General features: G+C 31.6%; 1 protein-coding gene across 1 annotated transcript in view; it reads right to left on the bottom strand.

The window, feature by feature from the left end:
* The window catches only part of LOC148182067 (pikachurin-like), an 84,123-nt gene that overhangs the window by 13,710 nt on the left and 53,371 nt on the right, over positions 1–17,042 (bottom strand). Inside the window, exon 5 of the mRNA XM_088033392.1 lies at positions 8,898–9,232. Coding sequence (XP_087889518.1) covers positions 8,898–9,232 — 335 coding nt within the window. The remainder of the gene's footprint in view (positions 1–8,897; positions 9,233–17,042) is intronic.

Raw genomic sequence — 17,042 nt, 5'->3', positions numbered from 1 at the left:
AAAACTGTTTTAAAGAAGTCATTTTGAGGTGATTTTTAATCACTGTTTTTAAAATAAAAACGACGTTTAGCACTGTTGTGTTTTACATCAATCAAAAGAAGAGCTCAAGATTTATCTACTGACCAAATTTGAGATCGATCGGATAAAAAGTTTAGAGTTATGGACAAAAATAAAAATTGAAAAAGTTTCAACGTTTGAGTCGCGAAATAACGACTATCGAATTTTGGGCTTTTGAGAGCATTTTCTAACGTCAAATAAATCGAGAAAAATGCATCTCAATGTCTTTAAGAGTTTTCAAAATATTTTACCATAAAAATTAAGAAAAATAAGGAAAAATAAAAATCAACTTTCCGAAACTTTGATCGGCCATAACTCAGTTGTTTGTTGTCGGATCTGAATTTGAATCCTACATTTGGAATCAGCGAAATATTATGCGTACACTGATGTGTAATAACGTAAGTTTACTCCAAAAAATAAGCAAGATATCGATTTCAGAACTTTGACATACTTGAGCTCATTTCTTTTGAGCTGACTGTACAAACTACAAGCAAAGTTATACTAGAAATCTCTATTCCCTGAACATTCTTAATAAGCCAAGTTTGCCCCTAACAAACTTAAATTGCAACATCTCAAATTTACCCAATTTCAATGTCTGCATTAGCATTCCTCCTCTGTTTATTCATTTTTATTTTAGCACGTGCTGATCTACTCGATCATTTCGCGTTTTGTTATTAAAACCTCCTCCATAAATCATCGAAATTAAAAAAAACTGAAGCACCAAAGACGTGATAATAATAGCGAATTTCTCAACATTTCTCATTAACTTGTTTCATAAAAGATCGGTGCGTCCTGATAGAAACTTTGAGTTCATAACTTCAATACTAGTCAACTTGGAAGAATTTTTTCTTCCGCAGCCTGAATAGGCTCCAACCGTAAAATGGCGTTTATGACCCCGTAATCTGCGTTTTTCCCAATTATGTAACCGAGTTCGCTTTTGTATTCTTTATGAAACATCCCACGCAGATTACAGAACAAAAGCAGAAAACGAAACAAGAATCAATGGAACAATTCTACATTCATTTTTGGGGTTACAGTTGCACCAACACAACGGTGTTTATTTTTTTGTGGGCACTTTATTAACCCTTCGTCTCTGCCGAGGAAACTACGGCAAAAAGATCGCTCTCTTATTAAAATTATTGTCTTAAACTTTACCTGGTGATTTACGACAAACAACTTTCGCTCCTGTTCGTGTTATGTGATAACTGTAATTTTTTTACGATGATAAACGAGACTTCATGTAACTAAAAATAAGTTTGGAGCGGTAAAAAGGTCGGGGGCGGTATGACCTTTCATAAACGAATTTTATTAATCAACCACCAGAGGGAGAATTTCTGGAGGCGCAAGCATACATTTGACATGCCCCAATTAGCTTCGTTTTTACAGGAGCGTATTACAACGACAATATGAACTTTCGCCCACAAAGGCCCTCACAAAAATGACTCATGAAAACGAAACCAACAATGTATTCTAAGGCACCTCCTTTTCCAAAAGTCAAATTTTAAATCGTCGTAGGTTGACAGCAGTTCCACACGAACTGAACCTGACATATTAAAATCTAAAACATCTTGCAGAAACATAATTTTGTTAAAAATCGAATATATAAATCTTAAATTAACCAAAACCATGAATGGTTGAATTGTTTGCTCCTTGATACTTTAAATAACCACCTTCTTTTAACTACACTTTCGTTCATCTATATTATTTAAATTTTTCGCTTAACTTCACTTATTTTTTTTCACTCAAAATATAAATTCCAAGAATTTAAAATTAGAGAACAAATCAGTTTGAACTATTTACTTAACACATCAGATACTGAATACATAAAAAAGTAATTTCATAATTTGTTTTTGGATTAAAACTTTGTTAAGAAAATTTGTCACACCCGTGACAATATTTTAACAAAAGTTGGCAAAACTGGTTGAAATCTGTGGAGTTAAAAATTGATAATTTGTATACAAAGTAACAAATTGATAATGCAGTTTTTGCACTAATTAAAGTTAAAAGATAAATTAGAGAAATACTGAAAATAAATGTCACGGTTGTGACAATTGTTAGATCGGACTTTCCAAATTTGATGATTTAAGGCTTAAACATGTTCACACAGTTGGTTTTAACAACTCCTATTAAAATGCTCACATGTTAAAACAACTCTGGATGGCATGGGAGACACAAATAAACGTATCGTTCACAGAAAGGTAATCAACAATTCTGCTAAGGATTTCTTCTTGAAAGCAAAAAATCAATTAATAATATAAATATTTTGTATACTGGTGAATTCAAAGTCAAAATATCTGAATCGACTAAGTAAAAATATTCAAGCAATCAATTCCAAATATCCAACAATACCTCAAATTTTGTCCAAATAAAGAAGTTAGTTTAGGGTGGATGTAGGTATGTCTAGCGGATATAAGTACACTCGACCAATTTGTGAAACCGAAACTGGGGGCTGTGGGCGCCTTCGCCTGTGTAAAATATAACTTACTTTGTTCAAAATGTTACAAGCATTAATAAAATTAGTCTTTCTGCTACATTATTTTCATTTTTTAGCAACGTTTATTTAACGAGTTTTGATTTGTCACGCCCGTTACAAATGTATGTCACACCCGTTACAGTTTTCTAAAAAATACAGTGCACAATTGAATTGGTTATTCTAATTGCAAAGAGGCTTATAATGTGTGCCTATAGTTGATATATTTGTGTACTAAAGGAGAAGGAATCTGACTTTTGTGATTCGCAGAAATATAGAAAAATGATATTAAAAACAATAAATTTAATTTGTACGCGTCACACCCGTGACACCACAAATTAATTTGCTGCTCTATGATCTGCAATCGTAACTTAACAAATTTTATTTAGATAATTTGCAGCACTTTAACCTACCTGATAACAGTGTACTTCTGCTTGAAAAAGCTCTTAATCGTGAATAAATTAAAAAAATGTTGTCATTTTGTCACACCCGTGACATATGGAATTGCTGTTGAATTACTTTTATTTTGAAAATTTATGAAAATGTATGTTTCAATATTTAAATTTTACTTATTTTAATAAATTACAAAAGTCTAGAACAGAAAACACAGACTTTAAAAATTTGATTTTAAAAAACAAAGCAAAAATTTACAACATCCACCATTAAAATTTCGGTAATTTGGTTGCTTCAGCATGAACTTTTGGAAAACAATTACTTTTAAGCCGTGTATTAATTCTACCTAATTGCAAAATTGTAGAGCAAAAAACACAATATTTGGAAATTGTAATTTTTACGAGGAAGCAAAATATTCTGACATCCACTACTAAAATTTGTAATTTTAGCAATTTATGTGTGACAGCTATGAAAATTGAGGAATTTTCTATTTTTCACTCGCATATTAACTTTAGCAAACTGGAAAACTGTTGAAAAAAAGGCGCACATTCTAGAGATTTTAACTATGTACACTACTACCCAGCAAAATTAACGCAAAATTGGCCTGTTAATTTTAAAATGGCTTTAAAAAAATTATTGACGATTTACACCAACTTACGATTACTTTAATTTGATACAACATTTTTATAGGACAATCCAAAATTGCATATTAAACTTTTGCAATGCATTCAGAACTAAACAATTTTATTAACTGATTTAACAAGAAGAAGAGAAGAACAAGAACAAGAAGAAGTCAGAAATGGCTGTATGCCACGAAGAATACGTAAAACTGTAAAACTCGAGGTAAAAATTACACCGATTCCTAAGTCGAAAGTGGTAAATCTGTAAATTTTACTGTTTTACGATCAAAACTGACAAAATTGTATTAAAAAAATTACAATTTTAGCGCATCCACCAATTTTTAGCTTTTTATAAATTTCAAAAAATTTTGTTTTCTGTTCCAAAATTTTTAATTCTAACTTAAGTTATAAATAAGCCAAAAGTAATAAAACCTGCAAATTTCACTGTTTTTGAATCAAAACTGTCAAAATTACAGAGATTTATAAAAAAATTGTGTAAAATTTTGGTACGGTTCAAAGTGAAAACTTCTAAAAACTGTCTTTTTTGCTCTAAAATTTTGAAATTTTGTTTAATTAATAAACAAGCCTAAATAAGTAGTAAGTTTTGTAAATTTTACTGTTTTACGATCAAAATTGTCATAATTACAGAAATTTACAGAAAAATCCTCAGTTTTGTTTCGGTTCAAATTGAGAATTTCTAAAAATTGTATTTTTTGCTCTAAAATTTAGAAATTTTCTCCAATTATTAAACAAGGTTAAAGTACTAAAGTCGGCAAATTTCACTTTTTTACGATCAAAATTGTCGAAATTACTGAATATCTTCAAAGTTGTGCTTCGTTTCAAAGAAATAATATCTAAAAAATGTATTTTTTGCTCTGAAATTTTGAAATCTTGTTTAATTAATAAAGAAGCCAAAAGTAGTAAATCTGTAAATTTCATTGTTTTACGATCAAAATTAGCAAAATTACAGAAATTTAGAGAAAAATCCCCAAACTTTAGCCTTGATTCAAATTGAGAATATTGAAAAATTGTGTTTTTTGCTCTAAAATTTTAAAAATTTTTCCAATTATTAAAAAAGGTTAATTGTCAAAATAGCTTTAAAATGCATGTGCATATTAAAAAACAAATTTTAAAGTTTGCGTTAATTTGGCGGCGCAGTGTAGTAATATTTTGCCAACTCCGTTATTGGAATTTTTTTTACCGAGTTGTCTTGGTTTTCGAATTGTATGACATAAATGCTTTTCCAGCAAATATTCTGTTGTCGATTATAGAATTTTAACCCGTTAAACCTTCAAAAAATTCAAAAAAAAAGAAGCAATTATAAAATAATAAATTTTCAAAATGTAAGTAATTCAATTTACGATGATTTAAAATTTGCCTTCTTTTGAAAGAGGGGGTGTTCTAGCAAGCATTGTTAGTTTTTGTTTTCGTAAGCAATTTTCTTCGAATAAAATTCTCCTCCGGCGAACAGTGCGTGCCCTTTGTGACATCCTTAATTAAAATCGACAGGAAATTCATCCATATGATTACAGTCTTCGACACTAATTAGCTCTAACAGTTGTGGATGGGCTATCGTGACTTTGATGGTGTAAATTCAGTTTGACCGTCTTATCCCGGATTGATCTCCAGTTATAAATCGTGCGGGGAATTGCCAGCAGTTGCCCAGCTTTCCCATGAAGCTTTCCTGGCTATATTAAATAAGCGCAATAACTGTATTACTGTTATCCCGGTTTATTCCCTTTAATTTATAGTTCATTAGAGCGGGCAAACAATTATTTAGTCATTACAGCTAATCAATGATAATGAAAAATGAGCGCGTCGACATCAAAGTGTAAGATTTTAAAGTACCGTCGCTTTTTATATTCAGATATGCATTAAGTGTAGACCTTCCATACGAATAAATCTACATAATGATATTATGTCGATGATATGGAAAATACTCACACGCAAAGGGAGACCCCCGACCAATTTCCATTCAAATTATCAGACTTGGTGACCCTCTTCTCGTAATTTTTCTGTATCTGACAAAATGAACTTTCCACTAGAACTATTTGTGGATTTCTAAACTTTTAGCAGAATTACAAGAACGGATCGGAGGGGCTTTTAAATGATACTCAAGAGAAGCGATTTAGATTGGATAAAAAGGGTTTAGCGGATATGTGAATTGAATGGAGAATTTATAAAAGCTAATAGAGCGACATCTTTAGGCTAGCATGAATTCAGCGCGCAAGCTGTACAGAGACTTCGACCTTTAATTTAGCTGAGCTTCCACCAATTTACTCTTAGAAAGCGAAGCAGATTAAACCTAATTTTCGAGAGGTTATTAATTTTAATGCTCAGAAGAACACATTTTAATTTCGACACTGTTGCGAAGTGAGTCGTTAGGGGTAATTGCTGCCTATATTTTAGTAGTGACTAATCGAAATCAAAACTTTACATGGCGCATCCACCATTTTTATCATACTAAATTTGGAGAGTCGTAATAAACATAAATAAATAATTGTGTTGATTTATTCATTTGAATCACTCAACGGCTTGTCGGTTTTGTTTCAATTTTAGGGTAATACAGTTATATGCACAGTTCGAAATAAATGGATGAAAATTTAATGCTCTCTGCTAACAATAAACGCGAGTGAGATGTTTGTTTATTTAGCATTATTCTAAAGTTAGATGCAAAAAATAATGTAATTAAATTACATTGATATATGTATTGTTGATTAATATGCAGGTGACTTAGAACTCTTGGCCCAGAAAAAAATTGGTTATGGAGGCAATAATTCTGAACCAAAATTTCGAAATAAACATTTTTTAGATTAAAAACTCCCTAATTTTGGTCTTAAATTAGCCAAAAATTTCTAGCCCCAAACTTTCCAGACGCGATTACACCTATCCTATATAACATAAACTAAATATTTTCAACCTTTTGATATTAAAATTTGTATTTTTGTTAGTTTTTAACTCGGGACAATAAAATTTGGGAAGGTTCATTAGAACTGAAAAAAATAAAATTTTGAATTCAAACTATCGAAAATCGATTTTTAAGGTAAAAAACGATTTCGAAAACGGTTTATTTATATTTGCCATAATTTCGGAGATATCGGGAAAAATCGTTTCTGGAGCTTCAAAATTTTGACCCTCTGGCGACTAACCGAAATTTCAAACGCCTTTTACTCAGTTATTTGTTGACTCATGAAAAAAACAAGGGTGGTTTTGGATTCAGCGCAAAATTCTGCGGAAAACGAGCCCACATAGCTCAAATTTTCTCATCAAATAACCGAGATATCGACTAAGTTACATTTTCAGAGAGTGATTTTAGAGTCATTTTCATGACGCTGCTGTTTCGGGGTGAAGACGTATTATTGAATTATATATCGAGCGATAGGGCAAATAGTTTACGAGGGGCTATCGAAAAACAAAAAATTGAAAATTTTTCATCGATTGAGTCGCAAAATTTAAAGTAAAATAAACCGAGAAAAATGATGGCGCAAACGGTTTTTCAAAATCTTTTTTAGTTTCGGAGCGGAGCTATCGAGCTTTGAAAATTTTCCAACTCAAAATCCAATATCCGAAACTGTGATCGCTCATAACTCAGTTATTTCTGGACCGATCTTAACAAATTTTGCATTTTTAGATTCTACGCGAAATTCTGCGTAAAATGAGTACTATTACGTTAAGCGAAGCGAAATAGCAACCGAGTCGGAATTAGAGACTAAAGGTCGCTAACTTCTACATTGACATAATAAAAATTTTAAATTAGAATTATCTAAGATTGATTTCTGAGGGAAAAAATTGCGAGAAAAACAATTCCAAAAAGGATTGGTAGATATTTGCCATAAATCTGGAGATAACAGGAAAAATAGTTTCCGGTGCTTCAAAATTTTGACCCTCTGGCGACTAACCGAAATTTAAAACGCCTTTAACTTAGTAATTTGTTGACGGACAAAAAAATAAGGGTACTTTTGGATTTAGCGCAAAATTTTGCGTAAAATGAGCCCATTTGGCTCTAATTTCCTTAACAAATAATCAAGATATCGACCGAATTACATTTTCAGAGAATGATTTTAGGGTAATTTTCGAGACGCTGTTTTGGGGCAAAAATTGCGTTTGGTATTATTAAATTATATATCGATCAAAAGAGAAGCTCAAGATCTATCGATTGGCCAAATCTCAGATCGATCGGGCAAGTAGTATACGAGAGGCAATCACAAGCGAAAAATTGAAATTTTTTTATCGATTGACCATCGATTCTTGGACTTTTGAAGGCTTATTCTAAAGTAGAATAAGCCGAGAAAAACGATGGCGCAAACCGTTTTTCAAAATCTTTTTTATTTTCGGAGATATTGAGCTTTGACAATTTTCCAACTCAAAATTTAATATCCGAAACTTTGATCGCTAATAATTCAATTATTTCTGGACCGATCTTAACAAATTTTAGCTTTTTGAATTTTACGTAAAATTCTGCGTAAAATGAGTACCAATACGTTAAGATTACTTCATAGATAAGCGAGATTGCGACCGTGTCTGAATTAGTGCCAAAGTGCAAAATTTTAGAATAAAAAATAAAGATTTTAGAAATACTAAAATTTAAAAAAAAAATTATAAAATTTATCTATTGAATAACTAACTGAGCATTTAACTGACGTTGGTGAAACCCACCCTAAATGTTTTCAAGTAAAATAACTTTAAATAACGTTTTAAACATAAGAATAGAAAAACAAAATTAAAAGTTCCTAGTACTGGTCATTTTTTTAATTACATCCTTTTTAATCAGTAATTTTAATGAATTCAGCATTTGTTTTGATGTAATTTGTGTTTTAATGAACAAAAATAAAAAATATAAAAGAGTTAAACCTAATTAATTTTCCAATTCTATTGCGTAATCAAACATGACTAATTGTGATCAAAATATTTATAATCAGAATCACCAAATTTCAGTGAATTTAGCAGTTTAATAAACTTGAATTAATATAAATTTATGACATTGCAATTTGTTGGTATTCATGGAATAATAAATTAATGACAAATCCGATTTTTTTTCCCAAAAAAAAGCAAGAAATGTTGAAGCACAAGTGACTTTAATGCGATATAAGTCACGGTGTCAACAACAACGAGTTTAATATTATCGAAGAAAAATATTTTCATTGCCGCGGCCCAGTATTGATCGCAAATATTTGTTCAGTTAACACAGAATGTAATTTTTAGAAGTGGTGATGTCGAGCAATATTATCATCTCCAAGACGACTGTTTACGTTTTGTATTTTTAGTATCAAAATATGATATTCCTGAGTGTCCAAAAACCGGTAAATATCATAAATTTTTGGCGCTTTTTGATATAATATTCACAAAGTAAAACTCACCAATTCCATATCCTTTCGAAGCTTCCCCATGTGGTTCAAGGGCGAATTTGTAAACATGGTCATTAACTTCCAAATGCCGAATGCACCCCTTTAAACCAACAGCTACCGGCAACTTTTCCGACAGCCCCGTGGTGTTCCCGGCACCGCCTATAAACAAGGGTTCTCTGAAGGTAATTCTCGAGAATAACCCTTTAGATCGCCCTTGCACGTGTTTGCCTCCATTGAGTTGCAACCATGCGTCCCATCTGTGTCTGTACAAAGTGATATGGTTCCATTGGTTCAGTAAGACAGTTTCTTCGGATCTAACGACGCCGACGCCAGAGCCGCAATCAAATCTGCAAGAGAATAACGTTCGTTAGAAAAAAGGAAATTGTTTCAGCGCCTTTACCACAATAGACACCAGTTTGCAAAGTACAACTTCGCTGTTTATGAAGTCAGCGGATTCTGTTTGGTAATCCACGGACTTCCTGCTTGTTTTACACCGCAGTGGCTGTTGCTGTATGTACGAGCTTCCAAGTGAAATTCTAATTAACTAACACGTTCATTATGTTACGTAAACATTTGACTTGGCGAAGATATACGGGATGAATGTCACCAGACTTGGGAGGAAATTGCTTAATTATTGCTTGTATGGTTTGTGTTGAAGCTTATCGTTTTTTAGCCGCCATGTATCACCTAGTTAATCGAGTGTGTGCTTGAATACTTTACCACTATAATCTGCAAGCACTACAGCTTAGACTACTTCATGAATTTGTTAAGCTAAAACGAGCTCACAGATCCGAATTTTTCATGAAACTGTAGCAATTTTCCCCCGTAAATCTTCATCGACTTTTAATTTAGACTCCGCTAAAACAGAATGCCATCCACCGTAAATAAGTGAAAAGTTCACCCCCAATTCTCAACCTGTATTTGCATGAAAATGCTCGACTTTCGTCAGGCACATATGGCACAGATATTAACATTTATGAATCTCTGACGTAATGATTGTTCTAGATTCACCGGCTTTATGTGGCAAACGTTATGTACGTAATAATGAATAGATAGTTGTGGTGAAGGCTTACAAGACTATTGTCAGCGGTAATATAGGGAATATTGAAAATAACAGACAATGACAGCGACGGGCGGAATAGATAAACAAATTGGGTTAGAGGGAAATAATGAGATTCCGGTTCTGGCTCGGGGGTTGGACAGTGACGACTTGGGGGCGGGTTTGATCGAAAATTTATGTTTTGGAAGCAATTATTTGTGTTTCGAGTCGATCAAAAATTTATTAAGTAAATAATACTGGAATGTATGTACTTTAATTTTCGCAACATTTGTCGAAAAATCAGCTTAATTTCAAGCTAAATAAATTTTAGAAATTTTCATTTCAACGCGCTCAAAATTTAAAACTTCCAATTAAATTCCGAAACTCCGGCAGTTTTAACAGTAGAGAAACCAAATTTTGAGAAATTATTAGCTTGAATTAGCTTTTAAAAAAAAGAGCAACTTGTAGAAATTTTTATTTGTAGAATCCGCTCAAAATTCAAAATTTTTAATAAATTAAATTAATTAAATAAATAAGTAAAGTAATTAAATAAAATTACAAAATTTTAGAAAAAAAGAGCAAATTTTAGAAATTTTCATTTGTGGAACGCGCTGAAAATTCAAAATTTTTAATTAAATTCCGCAACTCCTGCAATTTTTACTGTAGAGCAACTAAATTTTAAGCAACTATTAGTTTAAAAGTGTTCATTGAGTGTACTAAATTACAAAGTTTTAGAAAAAAGAGCAAATTTTAGAACTTTCCATTTGTTGGACGCGCTAAAAATTAAAAATTTTCGCAACTCCGGCAATTTTAACCGTTCAGCATCTACATTTTGAGGAATTGTTAGTTTAAAAGGGTTTATTAAGTGTACTAAATTACAAAATTTTAGGAAAAACAGAGCAAATTTTAGAATTTTCATTTGTAGGACACGCTCAAATTACAAAATTTCTATTTAAATGTTATAACTTCTGCAATTTTACCAGTAAAGCAACCAAATTTTGAGAAAGTATTAGATTAAATGTGTTTATTGAGTGTACTAAATTACAAAATTTTAGAAAAAAAAGAGTAAATTTTAGAAATTTTCCTTTGTAGGACGCGCTTAAAATTCAAAATTTTCAATTAAATTCCGTAACTCCGGCAATTTTCACAGTGGAGCAACCAAATTTTGAAGAATTATTAGTTTAAAAGTGTTTATTGAATGTACTAAATTACAAAGTTTTCGGAAAAATAAAGCAAATTTTAGATATTTTCATTTTTAGAACGCGCTCAAAATTCAAAATTTTTAATTAAATTCCGCAACTTCTGCAATTTTACCAGTAAAGCAACCAAATTTTGAGGAATTAATAGTTTAAAACTGTTCAGTGAATGTACTAAATTACAAGATTTCAGAAAAAAAAGCAAATTTCCAATTAAGTTTCGCAACTCCGGAAATTTTAACAGTAGAGCAACCAATTTTTGAAAAATGATTAGTTTAAAAGTTAACATTAAATGTAGAAAATTACAAAATTTTAAAACAACGGGTACAAATTTTATAAATTTTTATTTTTAGGACAAGCTCAAAATTTAAAATTCTTATTAAATTTTGCAACTTTTGCAATTTAAATAGCAGAGCAACCAAATTACTAAATTACAAAATTTTAGAAAAAATAGAACAAATTTTAGAAATGTTCATTTGTAGAACGCGCTCAAATTATAAAATTTCCATTTAAATTCTGTAACTCTGACAATCTTATCAGTAAAGCAACTAAAGTTTAAGAAATTGTTAGTTCAAAAGTGTTCATTGAATGTATTAAATTACAAAATTTTAGAAAAAAAAGAACAAATTTTAGAAATTTTCATTTGTAGAGCGCGCTAAAATTCAAAACTTGCTCAAAATTCAAAACTTCCAATTAAATTTTGCAATTTCGGCAATTTTAACAAGAGAGCAACAAAATTCGGCTAAAATGTGCTTGAAATCCGCAAAATTCAAACAAAATTGTATTAAGTAAAATAATACTTCTAATACATTTTCATGCATTCAATTTTTATAAATTTTTAAATTTACATATTAATAACAAGCCTGAGACACAAAAAAGTGTTTCAAGCTTTGATGACTCGTATTCCATTAGGTCACTTTCAAAAGAAAATATTAACGAGTTTCTATAAATAAATTAATATTAATATCTACGTAGTTGCACGCTAATTCCAGGCCCAAATCTAGAAACTTTCCGCAAAAAATTGCACAGTTGTTTTCATATTTTCTCCTCTTAATGATCGTAATTTAAATAAGTTCACAATTAGGTTTAATTACGTTTCGTGACAATTTTAATTAAGGAAAACTCGGAAAAATACATTTGTAAAAATTGTAATATCGGAAAAACAAGAGTAGTGGTGATTCGATTTTAATTCCCAATTTATGAACGTTGCGTTATTTTTCCAAAGCGAATTTGAATTTATTACTCGTCTATTAAATACACGTTTTTAATTAATAAAATGGTCGCCGGAAGTGAGTTTAAAGTCGTTTCCCCCAACTCCGATAAAGTAGATTAAATGCTTTGTCGAATGAAACAGGAAGTAAAAGGTTTCGTCACAATAAAAATAGAATTTTAGTGTGTTTATAGACTAGGCGTGTGTTTTTCCCCACAAAAAATTTAATTGTCCTCATAAAGATTTCACCCATTTGCTGTTTTTCCCCCATCCATCTAAATAATGCCACATCGAGCCAGATAAATGTCGTTTCGAGTCAAGCTCGCCTACAACTCATCCGAACTTTTAGCAGGAAAGTAATAAAAGCGGTCGAAAGATGTCAAGTTCCAAGCTCCTAGTATTGACACTAATACAAAACTCTTCACATCGTACTTAATTAAAATTCCAAAGGAACGTATCTATTAATTTTCGATGTAGGCCAATATTTGTTCGTAGCAAGATAAATGAGACAGCTTTCTCTTAAGACCCACCTTCATTTTTCCCGTCTCACGTAAACTCTTCAAATTTGCTATGAATAAGGAATTTGACCCCGAGCACGTGTCGGGCGACCCCTGGCGCCGGAATTTGCCGGGTACACACCACCTGGCAGGTATTCGATCAATATTATCGTCTGTTGAAATGCGTGTTTTCGTTAAATACGCCATTCCATGTCATTATTATACATTTTTGTGGGTGTAACGCGATGCTGATAACAGAAACGCTACAATAAAGAATCGAATTTCTAAGGGTTTTAACGAAATCATTTTCTTAGTATAACTTTCGTTGTTGAGGGAGAAAGCTGAATGAGCCTCGGGGGTACTAAAGGTTTTACAGTAATATAAACAAGAGCATGAGGGAATTTTATTTGGGGACGCGACGCGTGAAATATTTTTCAGAGGCCAAGGTTTACCTACTACTAGTCAAATACACTTACGTTCAAAAATCTTGCACCCCTTTATAAAAATATGATAAATATTAAAATTTGATTATGGGCATTGTCACAAACAGGCCCGAGCCGAAACCTTCTTGCGCCCGTGTGCGAACCAAATGTGCCGCCCCCCATCTCCCCCCCAAACAGTACTCAACCAAAATTTTAAAACAAAAAAATACAAATAATATAATTCCAAAATTCAGTTTTTAATTAGTCAGCAATTTTTATAGGTTCAACGATTGTGATTGGCTACCGTATCTTCGACTTTCGCCTTAAACATTTTTTGTTTTAAAATTTTGGTCTTGTATGGCTGTCCGCAGGTGTCTGTTTTCCATTTTGTAGAAATGTGCTAGAAATTTCATAAATAATGGGCCAGTTTACATTGAGATTCACTTAATCGCGTAGTTAATTTGATGATAGCCGACATTTGATTATCAAAAAAACAATCACGTTGCTTTAACACCAAAATTAATATTTCAACAATTATTAAATTTTAAAGTTAAGTTACTTTCGGTAAACCAAGCCCCGATATTAGAAATAATTGCCTATTAATTGTAAATGTTTTTTATTATTTTGTAAATTACATCTTTACGCTTCTTATTATTTATGAAGTATCTTATTAACTACAGCTGTCCGGCAAGTCGTACACCACCGTGATAGTGTATCATCGGACATAAATCATCAGAAAATTTTTTAAAAATATCCATGTTCAATTTTTAGAGATGTGATGGATTGAAGAGAAAAAGTTTAATTCCAATATTAACAATTTCTGTTCAATAGTTTCACGTTCAAATGAATTTGTTACGTAAAGAACATTTTGCGCAAATTAATGATTCAAGAAAAATCGAAAAAATAAAAATATGTCTAAAAACTGTTAACAATTAAGATGTCGATCAGTATGGTATCGTTCACATGAAACCGTTACATTACTTGTTCATGAGCTGACCTAACTAACGCCAACAACAATACAACAGCAACGCTACTATAATAACTTTGAAGACTGGCAATTTAAATTATTGGGGAACAGTTTAGCAATGTTGCGATCTTTCTAATTTTAATTTGATCCTACTGCGAAAGCAGAGTGTGGATTTTTTTTAACCTTTTTTGATACTCTCGGGAACCATCCAATTACCCCCTTTCTAGGTGGTGCGCCACTTTCCGGACACTTGAATATCTAGGCACTAACTTAAAAAATATGCCAACGGAAATAACTCGATATTCAAAGGATATTATTTGTTGAACGTTAAAATCGCACTTCTATTAGCGTCATTTGAGACGATTAAAAATTCACACAAAAATTTGCTGAATTTCAGAACTGATAGGCACGTACATACGTTTGTTTTTAAGTGCTTCCAAATTGGAAAAGAGAAACGAAATATAATAGAAAGGAATGTCTTTTATGGTAGTTTGCAACGAAATTGATCATAGAGTACAATAGTTCTTGGTATAGGACTACATATTAAAAATGAATAAAAACAATCAGAAATATATCTTTAATTTGAACGGTTATTTTGTTTGGGCTTTTTAATTTTTTTGTTTTGAGTATTTTTTAATAAGCCGGGGTTATGTGGCCGCCCGCGTGCCTTGCACGCATTGCACATATGGACTCGGGCCTGGTCGCAAAAATACGAATTAAAATAAAGTTGAAAGTTTTTGGTACGTTCTAAAATAAATTTTTCTAAAATCTCGATTTCTTGTTCAAAAGTTTTGCACTTTGGCACAGTTAAACACTTTATAGATAGTAACCTCTCCAAATTTCATTGTAATAACTCAAAAACTAACAAAAAATACAAATTTTAACTATAAAAAGTTGAAAATATTTGGTTTGTTCTAAAATAAAAATTTCTAAAATTTCCATATCTTGCTCTAAAATTTTATTGACGTAATTTAAAAACTAACAAAAATGCGAATTTTATCAAGAAAAAGTTGAAAAATTGTGGCTCGTCTCAAAATAAAATTTTCTAAAATTTCAATTTTTTGTTTTAAAATTTTGTATTTTAGCACAGTTAAGAAACGTTTTAGGAGTCCTTAAATTTCATTATCATAACTTAAAAACTAACAAAAATACGATTTTTAATAAAAAAAAGTTGAAAGTATTTGTTTCGTCCTAAAATAAAGTTTTCTAAAATCTCCATTTTTTGTTCTAAAATTTTGTACTTTGGCACAGTTAGTAAACACTTTATAATTACTAACTTCTCCAAATTTCATTGTAATAACTTAAAAACCAACAAAAATACAAATTTTAACAACAAAAAGTTAAAAACATTTGATTCGTCCTAAAATAAAGTTTTCTAAAATCTCTATTTTTTGTTCTACAATTTTGCACATTGGCATATGTAGTTAATGAACACTTTCTAAGGTCATAAAATAAAAATCAACAAAAATGCGAATTTTGGTGCAATTTTTATCAAGAATTCTAGGGCACTTCATTTTTTTAGAGTAAAAATGGTGAATGCGCCATAAATTTCAAAATATTTAACTAAAATATTTCCGAGAAAATGCTACACATTTTCCCGAATAACTCCAACATTCTTCGGACCTTCAAAGTGTTTGTTCACTTGGAAGTGGAGTTAAATGGAACTCCCGTCAAGTTTTATGATCCTGGAATGATTATGACTTCGATAGCATTAGAAGCTAAAGTTTATTGAGACTCTTTCTTTTACAATCAATTATTTAGTTTCCATTTTGATGCGATGCATAACTGACCGCATTGTGATTAAAACAGATTTCTATTAAACTCTATGATTGCAAAATCGATTCCTTAAATTTCGTAATTAAAATAGCACACCACAATCGGGCAGTAATAACCCAAATAGAGTTGCTATTATTTTCGTTTAGCGTGGCCCAGGTCACAGTTTTATTGTTATCCATCGTTTTTACGGCTTGACGTTTCAGTGTTAAATTTGGAAACCAATTAAATTTCAAACGTGCTTACTTACACGTGACAACAGTTTCGTGCAAAACAGAGGCCAACACGGTTAAAACATAATTAGTATTTGAGAAAGGACTTTAATTTTAGCACATGCAACTTTAAAGAGTCGCTCATAATTGTTCAAGTCATGTAAGAAAGACGATATAATCCGCTCTATTTTTAGCTAAGCACGAGTTCCCAATCTGTTCGATTACTAAGTTAATTAATTACCCGACTCCTCAAATACCTTTCAAATTTCTGTTTCAATAGGATTACAAACTTTGCTGAGATCTAATCTGATTCGCATCACCCGAGCAAAACACACATTAACGTGGTTTTATTAATAGACCAAAACAATTTCTACTTGAACATAACTATCACGGGGGTAACCAACTTTCAAGCCTGTTAATGATCCATAAACTATTCGGTCATCAACACCGTGCTGCTCACCCTTTTGCACAATGTGGCGGTGATTAAAAACGGACATTTAGAGGGGGGATGAATTTTTTAACGGAAACGAGGGAACGTGGTGACTAATTAACCAACAGCTTTAATGAGCACAATGAGGTGGTGAAGGCAATTATTAATAGGCGCTGGTTTACACTGATGGGGTTGTATTTCCAATAAAAATTTAAATTGGGGTGTCTACCCCCGTTTTGAAGGAATGTGGTGTCTTACTTTTACAATACTCAGAGGGGATTTGGTGGCTTTTAGACTAATGTAAGGCGGTTCGGAAGTTTTATCATAAAAATATGTAGCCACTTGTGTAGATAAGTTTTCGGGGATGAAATTCAGATTGTCAGGATCGTTAAAGCGGCGAACGTTCGATCA

Source organism: Gnatocerus cornutus, chromosome 1 (assembly GCF_029298725.1).
Source record: "Gnatocerus cornutus isolate USDA-ARS CGAHR chromosome 1, icGnaCorn1.1, whole genome shotgun sequence".
Taxonomy (NCBI): Eukaryota; Metazoa; Arthropoda; class Insecta; order Coleoptera; family Tenebrionidae; genus Gnatocerus; species Gnatocerus cornutus.
The sequence above is the reverse complement of the archived record's forward strand: the minus strand, read 5'-3'. Positions and strand labels throughout refer to the sequence as shown.